Below are 19613 nucleotides of genomic sequence, written 5' to 3'. Positions count from 1 at the left end.
TTTCCCAATGTTTCCCCACGTTTCCCAAAAAGTGCGATAAATTACCTGATACAAATGATATATCCCGTGCGATAACCGATACGTATCTGTATCCTAAGGAAGCAATACGTAAGCGATACCAATATTTCGAACACTGCTAGAAACAAGTGCTCCTATTAGCCCAAGGGCACACCTTTCGCTAACACTTGGGACAATAATCTCTTCCTTTTCAAATTCTAATATTGCCAATAAGCAATGCCATAGGGCTCATTTCCTTTTTGCTCTGATTCCACAATTCTAGACTTGGATTAGTTCCTTGATTGAACTTGGCATAACTTAAGCCACCTCAAAGGAAGACAACAAACATTCTCAAACATATGAGGCCACCTCATAATGAATGAATCAGATGGTCATGGATTTCTCCTTCCTCAGGCACATGATGCAAGCATTAGTGATGATCATGTCCTTTCTCAAAGGTGGTTGATAGTGAGGAATTTATCCTTGCCAACCAGGCACCATAAAGCCATCACCCTGGGCAGCCCCAAATTATGCAATATTGAAGTAGTTGGGACTCTTAGCTTCTCCCATAATCACAAAGGAGAGAATGATATTATGACCTAACCCTAAAGTCTCCTAAAGAGTTGTCCTTAGCATGCCGAATATGGTCTTGTAGAAGTATAAATGCTGAGATCTCATCTTCAATGAGATGTATTCTGAATCATGGATTGCATACTACTACCTTTTCTTCCATAGAATACATTGATTCATATATGCGTGTTGGTTAGAGGCAACCTTGTATAACCTAGCGAAATTGTGATAAAATGGAATTCCTCCACACCAAGTATCTTGTGAAAATCTAGTACAACTCTCGTGCCATTATCACAAAAGACACTCCATTTGAGTATTCAATCTCCACCTTTGTTATGAGTCTTATGACTTTCTAAATGCCAAAGGCCCTATAACACGAGGTTATCAGAGCATACCACCCTTGACCCCTTTCTCCGTGCTTTCGTAGACTCTCTCCCTTGGTCCTAGAACTTCCATAACCACTTTCCCGACATTGCTTGATTCTTAAGTCGTAAGTCTTTAATCACCGGCTCCCCTATCGATTGCAGCTAGCAAACCTCACCCCTGCTAACCAGATGAATCTTCTTTTCCCATCTCCATTGATGTAGGATGATGGAAACTATCCTAAGATGCAAGATGAGAGATCAATTACACATTAATTTCAGCAATCAACATGTATAATCAAGCATATCCACATAATAGATTTGTAAATTCAGATTTATAACTCGAAGATCCTAGGTTATCACATACGCAGTGCACGAAAATATAAAATAATTCAAGAGTCACCCACTTGGAATTAGGGACTTCCAATCTAGTGTGGGTAGTGCAACAACTACGTGAATAGACAACGACGCAAGCAAAATTCTGGTTTTGGGAAAATTTTACAAAAAAATTCAGATTTTCATTAGGGTTTTGTATTCATAGACAGAGATTTAGGAATGGGGTTTTTAGGAATTCAAAGGATCAAGGGATTAGGGAGATTTAGAGGAAAACTAAAGAAGGAAAAGTCCAAACGGGGGCTCACACGTGGCTGCCCGTATGGACGCACGTGCGTGCGTGCATGTGCATGTGCAAGTCCACACGTGTCTAGGTAAAGGGGAAGAAAGAGAGGGAGGATTGAGTGGGGTTTTGATAGGTTTAGATGGTTGTAATGGAAGGGAAGGAGGAAGACGAGAAGAAGAAGAATACCTTTTGAAGAAGAGAAAGATGAAGGATGCACCTTGGGGAATCTACTACCTAATAAGCTTCTACCCTTCCACAATTCAATTGGGAGGGATTCTAAAAAACCCTAAAACACGAGGAAAATTCTTTCACACAAGAGGGCTTATCTCTTTCTTCTTCTCAATAACTCCACTAGGGTTGGAAACCCCCCCCCCCCCCCACATATGCTTTTATAATTAAAAATTCGAAATAATTACAACTATGCCACTCTCTTAGGTGAAATGGCCCATCATCCAAAATAAGAAAACTAAAACACTTATTATTATTCTCAACCATCAAATAAATCCTAAAAATAACAAAAAAAATATAAAGGAGTCAAGATTAGAGTCTAAGGGGCTCAGATCTGGAAGATTTAGTGGCCCAATGGCCTGATTGACATGAAATAAAAATCCTATGACTAAAATTGTCTCCTAAGCAACCCACATGCATTATCTCAAAATGGGGTCTTCCTGATGCACGTCCAATGTATGTGGGGTCTGCAAAATGGCCTGGCGGTCCCCATCTGGAACTCGTCTTCCATCCACAAAGAAAATTGCACTGATGTGGGTGTTCATCTCCATCTCTGATACACCTGAGTAGGTCCTTTAATGTCCCCATCATCCATGCATCTCCTTAGGAAATCTCCATTTTCTCAACTGTTGAATGACACTTGTTGGGAACTGAAATAGATACATAAAGTAAACTGGCATATCGAATAACATTGTTTTCATGAGTAATACTACCCCTAAGATAGATATTTGCTTTTCCATGCCTATAATTTCTTTCCATCCTCTCCACCATAGTGTTACACAAATGCTTTATTGGCTTTTTGATACGGAGGTATGATAATGGAAGGCCTCCCACTCTACATACAAACACCCAAGCTCACCCTATGCTCATCAAATCTTCACTCCAATAATATTGCTTTTATGGATATTGGCTTTTTGCTTTGAAATTGCTTCAGAACACCTTAGCACGTTTCTCAAATTTATAATTTGGGAGCTATTCACATCACAGAAAGGTAGTGCGTTTTAAAAAAATTGTGAATAGGAGACTTAGCAATTGTTTTTACTCATCTCTAATTCAATTAGTGAGATGAAGGATGCTTTTTCATGCATTCTGCTTGGGGCCTCCACTATAACAACGAATAAAATGGTGATAGTTGATCACTCGTTGGATGTCCTTGGCCCCCCTGATAAAACCAATATGCGAACCATTAATTGGAATGGAGTGACACAGATACAAAACATTCTTGGATCCACTTTCTTAATCTTAGCCCAAGCCTCGATCTTTGTACTTATTACTAAAAAAATTCCAATTAATGAAATCACATGCCTTTTCCTTGTCATGCACCTTTTTGATGGACAAGACGAGGGAGTGTAAAAACAAAGCTACATTTATATAGGGATGCTTTAGAATCTAAAGGATTTAAAGTTAGTCGGACTAAAACAAAGTATATGGAGTGCAAATTTAGTAATAATAAGAGTGAAAATAGGGATTTAGTTAAGACCAGTGTTTTAAATATCGACGATATCGGCCGATATATCCCACGATATATCTTGTATCCCACCTGTGCGATACGAAATGCATAGGTAGTGCGATATATCCCACATGTTTGATCTGGTGAGTATTTTCGAATTCCAATCCTTTTATTTTCTGTAAATCATGTTAAATTAGTGTCAAATTGATACAAATCCATGATTTTTCATGTTTTGCAAGAAAAATCATAGATTGGGAGTTTCAATTTTAAGATTTGGAAGAGATGTTGAGTCATGAAAAATTGAAAAAATAAAAAATTCCCAATTTCTCGCAAATTGTTTGCAATCTGTGTCCAAACATAAAATTAAGCATGTATGTAACCTAATCTATTGATTCTTCTTTTGCTTGTGAATGTATTGCATTCCACACGTTTTCTTACATTTATAAATTATATGAATAGACATTGAATATACTTGCATCAATTCAGTTAGACAACGCATAGATTAGGACCCCATACAAAGAAAACCTATTATGTGTACTTGTTTTTTGTAAGGTTTTGATTTATAAGTATGTATTGATGTCTTTTTTAACAATCACTAAAGTTTTATTGAAAAATTCAACCAATTTCCCAATGTTTCCCCATGTTTCCAACAACAATGATACATTACACGATACAGCCGATATATCTCATGCGATAACCAATACGTGTCCGTATCCCAAGAATGCAATACGTAACGCGATACCGATATTTCGAACATTGGTTAAGACTACTAACCAAGGAGTTTCCCTAGATGACACCTTTGATAGCTTGGGCAATAATTCATGAGAGTGGACAGATTGAAAAGGACATTGCCTATAGAATTCAATCTGGGTGGAAGAAATGGAGATGTGCCTTTGGAGTTTTACATCATCGTTGTGTACCACTTGAACTGAAAGTGAAATTTTACAGGTTAGCTATAAGACCAGCCATGCTTTACAGGACAAAATGTTTGGCCAATTAAAAACATGTTCATAGGATGAGTGTAGTTGAAGTAAGGATGTTGAAATTGATGAGTGTAGTTGAAATAAGGATGTTGAGATTGATGAGTGGTAAGACGAGGAAAGATAGAATTAGGAATGAATGCATTCGAGGAAACGTAGGAGTAGCACCAATAGGTAATAAGATGAAGGAAAGTAGACTTAGATGGTTTGGTCATGTGCAACGGAGACCAAGAACCGCGCTGGTTAGGAGTGAGTTGGTATAAGTTGAAGGCTTTAAAGGGCAAGAAGGTCCAAAAGGATGTGGATGTAAGTAGTAAGAAAAGTCTTGATGACCAATGGCCCAATTGAAGGTCTGGTCCTTGTAGAGAAGAATGTCAGAACAAGATTCATGTAGCCGACCCTAATTAAATGGGTTAAGGCTTAGATGATAATGATGACGACCCAAGGCAATGACCCCCAGTTGTGGCGAGAAGTGGGCAAGGGTTCCCATGGCATTTTGGACGAGTGTAGGTAAAGAAGCTAGTCAAGGTATTCCATAACAATAATGGTGGCCATAGCGGCCGGCCACCGCCGATACAGGCCATAACAGCCCCCATGACAGTCGTTAGAGCTTCTTTTTTTCTTGTCTGTAACCCGTCTGTGTAACAATTACCACCATTACCATTACGTAATCATTTTGGAATATTTGAAGCTTGTCCATGAGAATAGTATTCGTCTTGCCATGTGAAATGCAAGAAGTTTGATAGGTAAGAGTATGGAGTTAGTGGATTCGATGAAGTAAAGTCGAGTTAACATATCTTGGATATAGGAGACTAAATGGAAAGGGGGGAAAAAAAACTAGAGAAATTGATGAATATAAAAGAAATGGGGTAGGGATAGTGGTAGACAAAGATTTCAAAGATTAAGTTGAAGATGTTAAGAGAGTAAGATATAAGATTTTATTAATATATCTTCTTTTGGGAGATGAGAATCAATATCATTAGTGCATGTGCGCCGCAGGTAAGGTTAGTGGATAAAATCAAGAGTCAATTTTGGGAGGACATGGATGGACTATTGCAATGAGATTAAAATGGAGATAGGATATTTCTTGAGGATACCTAAATGGTCATGTAGGAAAAGATAGTAGGTGATTTGAAGGGGTGAATGGATAGTAAATGAGACGGGGGATGCCATCATGGAATTTGCTATAGCATACAATCTAGCTCTAGCAAACATACACTTTAAAAAGAAAGATGAACATTTGACAACCTCCAAAAGTGGATCATATATGAAGCCAATACTTAACAGGACAAACCAATCGTTTTGTAAAGACTAAAGAGTACAAGGTTATACTTGAGGAGAGTTTGACTAGGCAATTAATAGTTATGGACGTTTAATGAAGATATGGGGGTGAGGGTGTGAAATTGATAGGTGCCAAAAAATGAAGTGGTGGATTTAAAAGATAAAACGACCTTATTTAGTAATACATTGATGGAAGAAGAAATGTGGAATGTTGAGGAAAAGTGTTATGTTACTGTTTTTATTTATTTTATTTTTTAAAGATGAAAGATGTTAATGTTATGTGGATTGAGATAGCCGAGTGCAGTAGGAAAGTGGAAAAAGAAGTTTTAAGAGTATTTAGAGGAAAAATCCGCTCATATAAGGAAACTCAGTGGTGCAATGATGAAGTTCAAAAGGGTATTAGCGAGAAATGTTCTTATTCAAGCTTGACAAGCTACTAGAAACAAGAAATTCTTAGGAGAATATCGAAACACCAAAAGGATTAAGAATGTACCAAGTGAGGCCAAACTTAAGGCATATGATGATACGCACAATCCGTTGGGGATGAGAGAAGGTGACAAAGATAAGTCTTCAAACTTGCAAAAATGAGAGAGGGGAAGGGTAGGGACCTAGATCATGTTAGATGCATTAAGATCAACATCTAAAGGGTATTGGTTAAGGACAATGATATCAATGAAAGGTTGAGATGATAATTTTTAGAACTTGTTAAATGATTACTCCGAGAGCATAAGGATAAAAGGAATCATAAAGTCAAATGACATTAGAGACCATAGACGAGAATAAAGGAAAGGCCTTATGACTCGATGGTATACCATTAAAGGTTTGGAAGTGCATGGAAGATGCTGGTTTGTTTTGTTGATAAAATTGCTTAGCGAGATTGTAAGATTAAAGAAAATGCTAGATGAATGGAGTAAAAATACAATGGTACCTGTTATGGGTAAAAATGGACTGACTAGATGAACAGACTCGAAGACTATGGATTGCTTGAGGGCCGGAAAATCACCCCAACCTCGGCCTTGGAGGTCGGCCTCGACCAAAGAACTTGACCTCGGTTACCAACTTTGGAGGTCGACCTCGGATACCGACCTCGACCTCGGGAACCAACTTTGGAAGTCGGCCTCAGATACGGACCTCGGCCTCGGGAGCCGACCTCGGCCTTAGGACAGAAATACACTTAGAATATATAAAGATAGGATTATCTTTCTAGATATTCGCTATAAAGATAGGATTATCCTCCGAGAGATTCGCCGAGGATATAAGGAAATCAATCACGACACGTCCGGAGGAAGATTTCTTCCGCAATACGCATCTACATAGAGAGGCATTGCCATATACGCCACTGCCCCGAAAGGCTATAAATAAGGATTCCGCCTACGGTGAAAGGTACGCAGAATCTCTCACCCAAAACCCTTCGATACTACCAGACCCAGATTCCTAGCCTGACTTTGGCATCGGAGGGTCCCCTGGTCTAGCCAAGGTCTCCTTTGTCTTCTTCCTGTGCAGGTACTCGAAGGTCTAAAAAGGGTGGACCAGATTTTTGCATCAACAATGCCTATTTATAAGGATAAAGGAGACATGCAGAGCTGCACTAACCATCATGGGATTATACTTATGAGTCATAAAATGATACTTTGGGCGGAGGGAATCAAGCAAAGCTAGGTTAAGGTGTGAGACGAATGTATTAAAAATCAGTTTGGATTTTCTGGGAAGGTCAACCATTTAGGTTGTTTTCCTACTTAGATAGCTAGTGGAGAAATACAGGGAGAGGAGGAAAGATCTCCATGTGAGTTTTATCGACTTTGGGAAAGCATATAATAGGGTCTCCTGAGAGTTAATCTAGTGGGTATTGGGAAAGAAAGGAGTCTCAAGAGAATATATTGACATGATTAAAGATATGTATGAGGGAGAGAGCAAATTTGGGGACCACTAGTGGAGAGACAGTTTCCAAAATGTAGGCTTTTTACACCAGGGTCAACATTGAGCTCATATGTTTTTGCATTTGTCATAAACGAGTTAACTAGGTATTTACAAATAAGAGGTCTCGTGGTGTATTTTGTTTATAGATAACATAGTTTTGATTGATGAGATGAGAGAAGGAGTAAACACAAAGCCAGAACTATGGATCGATGCTTTAGAATCTAGTGGTTCAACATTAGTAGGGCTAAAACAAAAATAAAAGGAATGCAATTTTAGTAACAATAGGAGTGGAAATGAGGAATTTGTTAAGATTGTTGACAAATCATCTTTCAAATAACGTTTCTTTTATAATAGAGCCCTGCATTTCAAAGTCTTGGATTGTGGCCATGGTAAATGGCAAACCGGGAAGCTTTCAAAAATTGTAGAGGAATTCCCTACCTTTACCAAATTATAGTTGAAATCTTGGGTTGTTGACTCAACAGAAGAGGGTATCAAAGGTATGCTTCTTCCCCTGACTGCAAGAGCAATGAATCATTAGCTTTTCATTGATAACACGAAAGATGTAGGGAGAGGTAGAGCATCATCTAAGGAAGTTGACACTTCTCTGATAAATTCTAGAGCAGTTTTGCAAAGTACCACAAAATGACCACCATTTTCGATATCTTGGATTGATAATTGAAGAAAGTGGGGGATGTTGCTCATGAAATTCAAGCTAGGTGGAAGAAGCGGAGTTGTGTCTTTGGAGTTTTATGTGATCGCAATGTACCAATCAAATTATGGGGATTTTATAGGATAGCTATAAGATTATTGATGCTTTAACCTTGCAATAAAAAAAAATCATTGATGCTTTAACAGACAATGTTTGCCAGAAAGGAAGAACATGTTCATAGAATGAATTTGGAGGCCAGGTTAAAGATGTTCGAAGGTACCGAATTTAGCCTATTAGGATAATGGGTTTGGAGGTTTGGAGTGGAAGAGGGTTTTATATGGAGAGAGGTAGTAGTTGTGGATGATAGGGATAGGTGGACTAGGTCATCATATTTATGGAAAGCCATGGTGTTGGTAAAAAGTAATGTTTGGGAAGGGATAGGTTTCTATTCGGGTGATGGGAAAACTATTCGGTTTTGGGAGGACATATGGGTGGGGGAGCAAAAGTTGAATGTAGTGTTTCCACATTTAGTGGGGACTGCTTTAGAGGAAGACTTGAGGGTGGAGAGACGTTTTTATTTCCAAGGAGAGAGTTATTTGGGCCCCACCGTGCAGAAGAAATTTAGAGGACGTAGAGATATATGAGCTCATTGGTTTGCTTGAGTTGCTATCCAATATTATCGTGGTGCTCGAGGAAGCAGATTTGATGAAATGGATTAAAGATAAATAAATTCTCAGTTAAATCCTTTTACAAGTTGCTAAGCGGGCATGGAAATAGTGAAGAGGTCAGTCCAACTTCCTTTGTTTGGTGTTACAGAGCTCCTCTGAGGCTTGCGGAGCTTACTTGGCTAGTGGGAAGAAAAAAGGTGTTAACAGTTGACAACCTCGAAAAAAGAATGATGATTATACCGAATGTACGTTTGATGTGCTATCAATATGAAGAATCAATGGATCATCTTTTCATTCATTGCTCATATGCAACAAGGATGGGGGAATGCTTCAAGATGAGGAATCAATGGATCATCTTTTCATTCATTGCTCATATGCAAAAAGAATGGGGGATTGCTTCTTCAACCTGTTGGGAGTAGCATGGGTGTTGCCAAGCTCTATTGACCGGTTCCTTTTTGGCTTGGCATGGTGGGGGCAAAGGGAAGTTTGAGAAAGTGTGGCATATAGGCTTTGCAGCAGGTATATGGTTCCTATGGTTAGAAAAGAATGATCGATGCTTTAGGAATCGAAAGGGGCATTATTGGTGGTGTTCAAAAGGGCTTAGTCTCATGTTATCGAATGGGTGATTGCATCAAATGGCAATAGTTGTAATTTGCTTCTTTTTCTTTTTTTTTTTTCTTTTTTTTCTGTTCTTGTATTCTTTAGGCTGCTACCTGTGGTCAATAAATTTATCATCTTTCAAAAAAAATGTTCATATAGCTGAAATGAGGATGTTAAGATGGATTAGTAGCAAGACGAGGAGTGAATTGGCTCAAGTTGAAGGCTCTAAAAGGGCATGGGGAAGGCCCAAAGACATGGTTGGAGGTTCTAAGAAAAGACTTATGACCTATGGTTTAACTAAGATATAGTCCTTGAGTGGAATGGTGGAATATGATTCTTGTAGCTGACCCCTATTAGTTGCGATTAGGCTTAGATGATAATGATGATGATGACCTAGGCTTGTGTGCCTCGTGCCTTGAATGAATGCATTCATGTGCTACCAAGTAACCATCCTAGTTAGTCTTCCATAAGGAAAATCTCATTTTGATTTAAATATTACTCCCCCCAAAACATCTCTTAAACACATGCCTAAGATCTTAGCAAGAATCTTTTAATGTCCTTTAATAAGACGTAGATCTGTAGTCTTTTAAGCTTTCCACTTGTTCCATCTTGGGTATTATCACACTAGACAAACCCCAGTTTCATTAGATTACCTTCTTGTCTTTCTTTTCATCTTTATTGAGAGAGCGATAATTTATTAGCAAAGAGAGAGAAGCAATGATGAGGAATCATCGAACAATGATGAAAGATAATTTAGTAGCAAAGAGAATCATTGATGTCCCCTTGCTAAAATATTTACTAGAAAGCTATCAGGAACCCATTTGATTCAGGATTATTAGCTAATTCATATTTGTACAGTTTTCTCAATTATTCTTCCTCTATCAGATATTCCGTCCAGTTTGTGCCTTCCTTGCTTATCGTTTCAAAGTACAAACTATTGAGGTTTGATTGTTCCTATCTATCGTCTTCCAAGAGATTGGAGTAAAACTTTCTTTTCTTTACCTATCTCCTCCAAAAATAGATACATCTATGTTTTTGCCTATATTGTTCTATGTGCATGATGTTGGATGCATTTTGATTATTACTTTATGTTTCTAGATGAATATGTTATATGCAATGGCTGCAAAAGTCCAGACACTATACTTTCAAAGGAGAATCGTCTGTTCTTTCTCAGATGTGAGCAGGTAATTACTGACTCTTGCTGATTACATTACATTGTGCTTGCATCATCATTATTATCTTTCTAGCAATTTGGGTTGGTTTCTATCTTTTATGTTTGTAGTTTTTTTATTATTATATATTATTAATAAATACTCCAGGTAGTAGCAATGTGCCTGTTGGTTCCAGAAGGGTTAATGCCAGGAAGCAGCTGGTAGTCAAATTTAACAAGGATTGAATATCAGTTTTGGTATATACCTGTATCTTTCACAACCGATTCAAAGTCATATCTCAGTGTATCACCCTGAAATAGGCTATTTTGAGTTGATACAGCTTGTACCATTTATGGACAAAACCAGTACTTATTGGGTGATGTGTGCCGGTTTTGGATTATTTGTAACCCTTTATCATGAAAGCTTGTCCCCAAATAGCCAGAATAGCTCTGATACTAATGATGTTGATGATTTTGTCTCTATTTCATGGATGAAGATAGAGCTTCATGAAGCTCCATGATGTACGTTACATGGGAATGACTATTGTAGATGGATCATCTGGTTATGTTGATTTGGACGACTGGTTTGGTGATCTGTCACGTGGGTGCGCCATATCCAGTAGCCACCCAATGCATGATCCATAAAAGGGTGATTTAACTTGTAATGAGCAACATTCCCCTCAATTAACAAACCCTAAGTGAACAAATGGTCGGTTAGTTGTCCAATCACTACGATTTTTGGCCCAAGCCCATCAATGCAGTGGCCCACCAAATCAACAGTCCCAATTAATCATCATCTAGGCCTTACCCAACTAATTGGGTTTTGGCTACATGAATCCTGTTCCGCCATACCACCTCTAACAAGGGCCAAAACTTCAGTTAAGACCATAGGTCAAGTTCCAATTGCCAGCAGTATTTATCAGTGCTATGGTGGGGAGTGGAGATGGCACTAGAACATCTTTATTGTACTATGTGGCACTTCTTCAGTGTGCCCTTTGATCAAGACTATTGGTTTGGCAATCCATCAAGTGGATGGCCATGTCCGTTAGGCATCCAAGACCCAGGTAGTGGCCTGTAACTCAAGAAATCAGTCACAGTGTCCCCTATCAATGGGAAAACCACAACGACTAGATGGCCAGAGTTGTCCAATCATTATGATTATTGGCCCGTAACTGATCCATGAACTCACCCACCAAACACCAGTCCCAATCACCATCATCTTCGCCGCAGATATGGTGGGAAGGTAGATGACACTTCCTAAAACTTAAATGATGCATTTGTTATATAGCACTTCTCATTCATGCACTGGAATGAAATTCTATTTTTTGCATGGTGGCCCAAAAAATTGAAGTGCTATCTGTTCTTTATGAATTGTTGGTGATGCAACCATATGGCAACACAGACTGGTTGATCAAAGATCTGTCCAATTCAACCGTTTTGATTATTTTGATTGATGATCTGGTCTAGATATATAGTCTAATGATAATTCTGATGAGACCAATAGTCAATTTGCAGTTTTGCACTGTGGGCCCATGGAATCTATCAAATGGTCATTAAATTTACATGATTTATTTTTAATAAGTTTTTATAGTTATATTGAGTATTTATGAGTCTCCTTTTGTATTCTCGTCACTTTTTTAGTGGGCCACTTTTGGAGCATCAAACAATGTCATAATGACACGAAATTGTTCCTCTTTTGTAGCCTATTCAGTTAGCTTTCAAACGAGCCCAAGATCATGCAATCCTAGTGTCGTTTGAGCAAGTTATAGCAAAATAACGTAAGGCCCATAGGGTTGTGATGAATTTAGGGGTATTTTTAGTCTTTTCATAAATTAGGGCATTCTTTCTTTTTCGTTATTAAACCCATCTCAAGTAAGGATGGCATTGAGCAAGGTACTCAGCTTGACCCAGGTTTGGTCCGGGCTCAGACCTACTAGCTTGGCCTGTGGGCCGGGCTTGGGCCTCACATGCATTGTTTGATCAATTTTCTGGTCAGGCATGGGCTCAAGTCATTTTAGCCTTACCTAACTTTATATCTAATGTATTATATCCTACAAATATGTCACTCTAATCCGCAAGCAATCCATCTATATTGAATGTAGACCATAGGTTTCATTTCTTTAAAATGCTTATTTCTTTGTGCATGTGTGGCCCACTTGAAGAACAAATAGATGGGAACATTCAAATGGGAAATAGGTAATTTATCGATTTTTTGGTTTGGATTGGGTCTGGCGTGGGCCTGGGCCCAACTAATTTTTTGGGGCTCGGGCTTGATCAGGCCCATCCTGGGCTCAGGTTGAGGGTCTTTAAGTATAGGGCCCGGCCTGAGCCTAGACTGACCTAGCCAAAACCTAGCCTATTGCCACCCCTATCTTGAGGCTATGCTTGGACGTGTAAGCATTATGGTCAAGGTATCCAATAATGGTAACGCTAGATGTAACAACTATCCTTGTGGTTATTACAACAAGGGCCATAAGGGCCGTCAAGGTGATGGGGACATCACGTGCACACGCGCGCCCCCTACGCACGTACGCAAGGAAAAGGAGGGCTCCACCGTTGATCTGGATCGATGACGACGTCCAGAGAGGGCCTCCTAGCTAGAAGACGAAGTTTTGATTCAAAAGAGTAGGCCCGTTAGTCAAGAAAAGCCCATCATGGGATCTCATAATTGTGGCCTACTAGTCAGATTGATTTCATATTTTAGGTTTTGCTTATTAATGTTATTTAGAACATCATGGACGCTTTAGATTTCTTTAATTAGTTTTTATTTTGGGTTACTTCATCGCCAAGTAATAGGTTGCACACATGGCGCGAGTTTTGGGGTATGAGGTTTTCTTATAAATAGGCACTCCTTGTAGCTTTTTTCATTCATTGAAGATTAATAAAAATTCTGCGTTTTCCTACTCTCTGAGTTGTGAAGCTTAATTGGGTGCGAAGCCCTCCCTTCATCGAAGGGTTAATTACCGTGGTGCGAAGCCACATCTATCCCGATTCGCCCCTATCCATCACCATCTCTACTACCCATATTTTACCATCCCTTCTTATCTCACCCCATCATCTACACTTCGAATCAATTATCTATTGTAGCAATTCTCCTCCCCACAACAGAATTTCAGAATCTGGCCCTACAGGAGAGCTGAAACTTCGGCGGAGCACCATGCACAAACCGTACATCGGATCGAGCTGAGATTTGGGGGTTTTGGAGTCCATTCCTGGCTGACCAGGGCCAAGGTGGTCTTTTTATGAATAGTGGGCCCCACACACGTGCGGCCGAGATCACACGCATGTGCATTTGGGCCATTGTTGTTGTCCACGCGTGCGGTACTTCTCTGGTTCGTCTCTCCTCTCTTTCACTCTGCTTTCACCCAAAATCTCTAAACCTAACCCTAAATTACTCAAATCTCCAATTTTATACCCCTTTTCTTACCCTAGGATTCCTTGATTTGAAATTAGTGAATCTCTTGGATTATGGACTGATTACTATGCATGTGTGGATGATTATTTCTTATCTTTAAGTATCGTTTGGTTCATAATTTTTATTGATCCAGCCCTATCATGTGTAGGCCTGGACCCGCATAGATTCCCCTTAATTGAATGTTTGGCCTTTCATGTGGGATATGGAATTTGTGTAATTGTTTCTGAACTAACATGATCTTAAGCCTGAAATTTCACATATCATATTTAATTTTCACGTCCTGCACCAAATTTGGTATCAGAGCCTAGGGTTCTTGTAGGGGAATTCATTACATGTTTAGGGTTTGGTTGTTTATGTCCATTACGCATCAATTCTCATCATATATGGCTGTTTAGAAGTCCATAAACCCTGACATAAGTTGCTCAAATTTTCTGTTATCACCTTATTTGAATTATTTTATAAATTAACTTAGCTTTTTATTTCTAGGTTTAGAAACTTTCCTTTTCTGTTTTTTAGAAACTTTCTTAATCTGTTTTTAGAAACTAATTTCCTTTCCTTTTTCTTTTTTAGAAACTAGTTTACTTTTCTTTTTCTTTTTTAGAAACTTACTTTCTATTTTTAGAAACTTTCCTTTTTCTTTTTCTTTAGAAACTAGGTTTTTTTTTTTTTAGAAACTTTTCTAATTTGTTTTTTATTTTATTTTTTAGAAGCTTTCCTAATTTGTTTTTTTAGAAACTTTCCTAATTTGTTTTTCTTAGAAACTTTCCTTTTTCGTTTTTAGAAACTAGGTTGCTTTTTTTTTAGAAACTTTCCTAACTTGTTTAAAAAAACTTTCCTTTTTCGTTTTTAGAAACTAGGTTGTTTCTTAAAAAAAAAAAAAAAAATCTTATATTTTGACAACTATATTGCTGAATTTTGGTTGACACCCTACACTAAACATGGAACAATTGCAAGAGTCACTAAACAAGCTGTCCCAGAAGTTGGAGTTTTTTATTAACCGCTTGGAAATGGACCAATGCTTTGAACAACTTAATGTACGCATTACCCGACTAAAGGCCATCACCAGGACAAACCCCACCATTGGGGTAGATGTCCAATCTCAGGCAGGTGGCCTGGAGGATAGACCAATGAATGGAGTGGGTGAATGAATCAATTATGGGTGTGCACCCATGCACCCACCCCATGAGAGACATCAAGACCACTATTTTGAGGGGTACAACATGTGCGGCCTAGTGGCTGGAGAGAGTGCACCAGAGGCTAGTGTAGAGTTATCCACTGAGGCCATTCCGATAATGGATGAGTTACGTGATGTCTTTCCTGATGATCTACCGGATGAGTCTCCCCATTGGAGGGATATAGAGCACACCAGAACATGGGACACCATAATACCTACAGCCGAGTTTGCGTTTAATAGTTCTGTCGATAGGTCCACAGGTCTCAGTCCTTATGAAGTCGTTATTGTTTATAAACCTGAGAAACCTATTGATATCGTCCCTATGTCTCTGTCACACAGGCCGTTAGAGCCTGCAAAGTTTTTTGCGCATCACATTCATTCATGGCATCAAGAAATCAGACAGAAGATCACTACTAGTAATGAACATTACAAATTTTCTGCAGACCAGCATGAACGTTTCAAAGAATTCAATATTGGAGACTCTGTGATGGTCCGCATTAGGCCTAAGCGGTATCCTCCGGAGGCCGTTCGTAAGTTACACGCGCGTAGCGCTGGACCCTTCAAAATTATAAAACGAAACGGTCTCAATGCGTATGAGGTAAATCTTCCACCTTTCATGAGAATTAGTTCTGCATTCAATGCGGAGAATCTAGTTACTTTTCAGGGGACCACTGATACTTTATCCGGCCCTTCGCCCACCTATCTTGATTCTCCAGATTTATCCCTTGATCCATGACCCCCTCTCGACCCATCTTCCCAACCTCTACCTCCCATACTTACCCTTCTTGACCCATTTTTTCAGCCTCTACGTCCCATACCTACCCGTCCTGACCCATTTTTTTCAGCCTCTACCTCACATACCTACCCGTCCTGACCTATTTTTTCATCCTCTACCCCCATACCTACTCTTCCTGATCTTTCTTTCTAGTCTTTACCTCTCATACCTAATATTCACACACCCAGAGAGGAAATAGAGGATATCCTGGACTATCAGATAGTTTTAACGTCGGACGGCAGGTTTCCTGATTATATGGAAGTCACGCCCAGCTTCAGACAGCACGTGGTTCAATGAGGAGAAGCTTCAGAGACTTGGTCCTGACATCCTAAAGCGGTTTAGGAGTTTTATTTCGCTAGTGGCGAAATCTTCGCAGATGGAGAGAATTAATGGAGACATAACGTGCACACGCTCAGGCACGCCGCCCCCTACGCACGTACGCAAGGAAAAGGAGGGCCCCACCGTTGATCCGATCGATGACGACATCCAGAGAGGGCCTCTTAGCTAAAAGACGAAGTTTTAATTCAAAAGAGTGGGCCTGTTAGTCAAGAAAAGCCCATCATGAGATCTCATAATCGTGGCGCATTAAGTCAGATTGATTTCATCTTTTAGGTTTTGCTTATTAATGTCATTTAGAACATCATGGACGCTTTAGATTTCTTTGATTAGTTTCTATTTTGGTTTACTTCATTGCCAAGTAATAGGTTGCACACATGGCGCGAGTTTTGGGATATGAGGTTTTCTTATAAATAGGCACCCCTTGTAGCTGTTTTTCATTCATTGAAGATTAATAAAAATTCTGCGTTTTCCTACTCTCTGAGTTGTGAAGCCTAATTGGGTGCGAAGCCCTCCCTTCATCGAAGGGTTAACTACCGTGGTGCAAAGCCACATCTATCCCGATTCGCACCCATCCATCACCATCTCTGCTACCCATATTCTACTATCCCTTATTCTCATCTCACCCCATCATCTATACTTCGAATCAATCATCTATTGCAGCAATTCTCCTCCCCACAGCAGAATTTCAAAATTTGGCCCTACAGGAGGGCTGAAACTTCGGCGGAGCATCACGCACAAACCGTACATCAGATCGAGCTGAGATTTGGGGGTTTTGAAGTCTATCCCTGGCCGACCAGGGCCAAGGTGGTCTTTTTCTGAATAGTGGGCCCCACACACATGCGGCCGAGATCACACGCATGTGCATCTGGGCAATTGTTGTTGTCCACGCGTGCGGTACTTCTCTGATTCGTCTCTCTTCTCTTTCACTCCGCTTTCACCCAAAATCCCTAAACCTAACCCTAAATTACTCAAATATCCAATTTTATGCCCATTTTCTTACCCTAGGGTTCCTTGATTTGAAATTGGTGAATCCCTTGGATTAGGGATTGATTACTATGCATGTGTGGATGATTATTTCTTATCTTTAAGTATCGTTTGGTTCATAATTTTTATTGATCCAGCCCTATCATGTGTAGGCCTGGACCCGCATAGATTCCCCTTAATTGAATGTTTGGACTTTCATGTGGGATATGGAATTTGTGTAATTGTTTCTGAACTAACATGATCTTAAGCTTGAAATCTCGCATATCATATTTAATTTTCATGTCCTGCATCACAAGGCCTTGAAATGGTCGAATTTTTTAAAGAAAAATATGAAAAAAATAATGAAAAGTTTTCAGAAAAATGAGAGGTTCCTAAATGTGTATTGTTTTTTAAACATGCATATGATGGTTTAACATGTCATTCTTTTGTAAGAATGTTTTCTCAATCTGCCTAAGTTCTATTTACTTTACTGACTCTAAAAATCCTATATTTAGTATTCTAAATGAGTAGAATTCACCCCACTTCCGCATATCCCTAATCATTATATACCATTTTCCTCAAGAAATTTGAGTAAAAAATAAAATTCGGATGAATGGTGTCGGCCCGATTTGATACACTTGAACAACACAAAACCGACCTAAATCATGCAATCCATGGGATTAATTCCACTTGTGCATATCTCTAATCATCAGACCCCATTTCCCTCAAGAAATTTGAGGAATTAAAAAAAAAAAAAAAAAGTTGGATGAATAGTGTCACCCGATTTGGGTACACTTGAATGGCTCGAAATTCATGCAATCCGTGGGATTCATCGTACTAGTGCATATTCCTAACCATCTATACAATTTCCTAAGAGAAATTTGAGGAGAAAAATCCTAATTACTATTCATCCCAAAATGGCCTGTCACAGGCATAGAGGCTGTTACAGGCCATTTTTTGTAATGACGGTTACAACCGTATCAGGCAACATTGCCTACCTTTATCGTTATGTTTTTTAATACCATTATTATTGTGGATTGGAAAAAAAATTCAGAGTTTGTAGTGGTTTTTTTTTGTGTAATAACATTTGTGAGGGGGGTTTTGTGATCTCTAGCACTTGGCTAGTGGATTGTTTCCTACAATCTTGTTGTATTTTCTTTGATAGATTTACCCCTTTGGGATTGCGCTAGTCAGGAAAATGCCTGAACAGTTGTGTGTTTCTATAGTTCTCCTCCCCTTCCCCCTGTGATGATCTAAAAAAGTATTGGCTACATTGTTTGATTCTTTTCTCATGCACGATAATCTACAAGACTACCCAAGGCCTCATCTTCAACTTCAAATGTTTGTATAAGAAGTGTCATGATTGGGAAATGGCTGGTGTAATCTTCAAAGGTTGTTTCACATGACTTAATTTCATCTATAGTGTTGATAAGTTTGAGCATGGTGGCCACAAATCTAAGTGGGGCCCATCAAACAACAGTTCGCTCCAAACTGTCTCCCTATGGTGTATCCCACCTAAGTTTCCATTCAGGTTGTTTTGTTTTGTTTTTTTTTTTTTTTTCCATTCCTTTTTTGTTTTGGCCTAACCATTGAAGGGCATCCCCAATGGACGCAATGGATCTGATGCACAAATCACATGCGGCTCACAATAGGCACGCATCACATGTGGCTCACAATATACTTTGGGTTGTTTTCATGTTGGAAACTTGAAAAACTTGATCTGATCAGAATTCATCAAGGCTCAATGTAGTCATGATTCGGTCATTCATTAAAACTTGACTCCACTCACCAAGACTACAATGTATATAAATTATAAATATTAATTATGACACTTGACTGAGTTACGTCATTCTGCTTGATGTTATCGTAATGAAATCTTGGAATATCTAGGAACTCATTCCGTTTCCAATTTTCTCCATTTTCAGTGTGGTTGCTCCCGGTCGGTTGCACCAATCAAGGCTGGTTTTGTTGCTCGTGTTGGACGTCGCAAGGCTGGGACTTAATCGGATTACATTTCTCCTTATAATACGGTTTCACTTTGTTGTGTATCTTTAGTTTTCGAACCTTGGTTCTGGATTATAAGTCTGTGGTTTTGCCTTGGTATTTGGACATAATCTACATACAATTTCACTTCCAGGCTTATTTTATGTTAGTCAAGATGTGAGCAAATGCAATTAATGAATGTCAATTAAGAGGAAACTGCTTTGTATTGGTGAAAGCTGATAAAGTATCATGTTTTTTTTTTTTTGAATGGATCCAGTGTTAATTGAAAATATCAAGCACGCACTCAATGTCTCTGCATCTCACAAACATTACAAAATCACTGTTCATCTGTTGTCTTGCGGACTTTCTCCTGAGATTTTCAAAATTTGAGTTCTTAGGATTTTATCAAGAATTTTTTTTGCTAAAATAATTTAAATATTCATTATAATTTTTAAATAGATTTAAAATTTTAATTATATTTATTTATTAACGA

At 38.9% G+C, this 19613-nt stretch overlaps 1 protein-coding gene across 1 annotated transcript in view; it reads left to right on the top strand.

Annotated features, from left to right (window-relative positions):
* The window catches only part of LOC131223883 (eukaryotic translation initiation factor 2 subunit beta-like), a 63142-nt gene extending 43787 nt beyond the window's left edge, over positions 1-19355 (top strand). The window contains exons 9-10 of the mRNA XM_058219423.1: positions 10420-10505; positions 19063-19355. Coding sequence (XP_058075406.1) covers positions 10420-10505; positions 19063-19140 — 164 coding nt within the window. The 3' untranslated portion in view covers positions 19141-19355. The remainder of the gene's footprint in view (positions 1-10419; positions 10506-19062) is intronic.
* The last annotated feature ends 258 nt before the right edge of the window (positions 19356-19613 follow it).

Source organism: Magnolia sinica, chromosome 13 (genome assembly GCF_029962835.1).
Source record: "Magnolia sinica isolate HGM2019 chromosome 13, MsV1, whole genome shotgun sequence".
NCBI lineage: Eukaryota > Viridiplantae > Streptophyta > Magnoliopsida > Magnoliales > Magnoliaceae > Magnolia > Magnolia sinica.
Note: the sequence above shows the minus strand (reverse complement) of the source record. Positions and strands in the feature narration are given on the sequence as shown.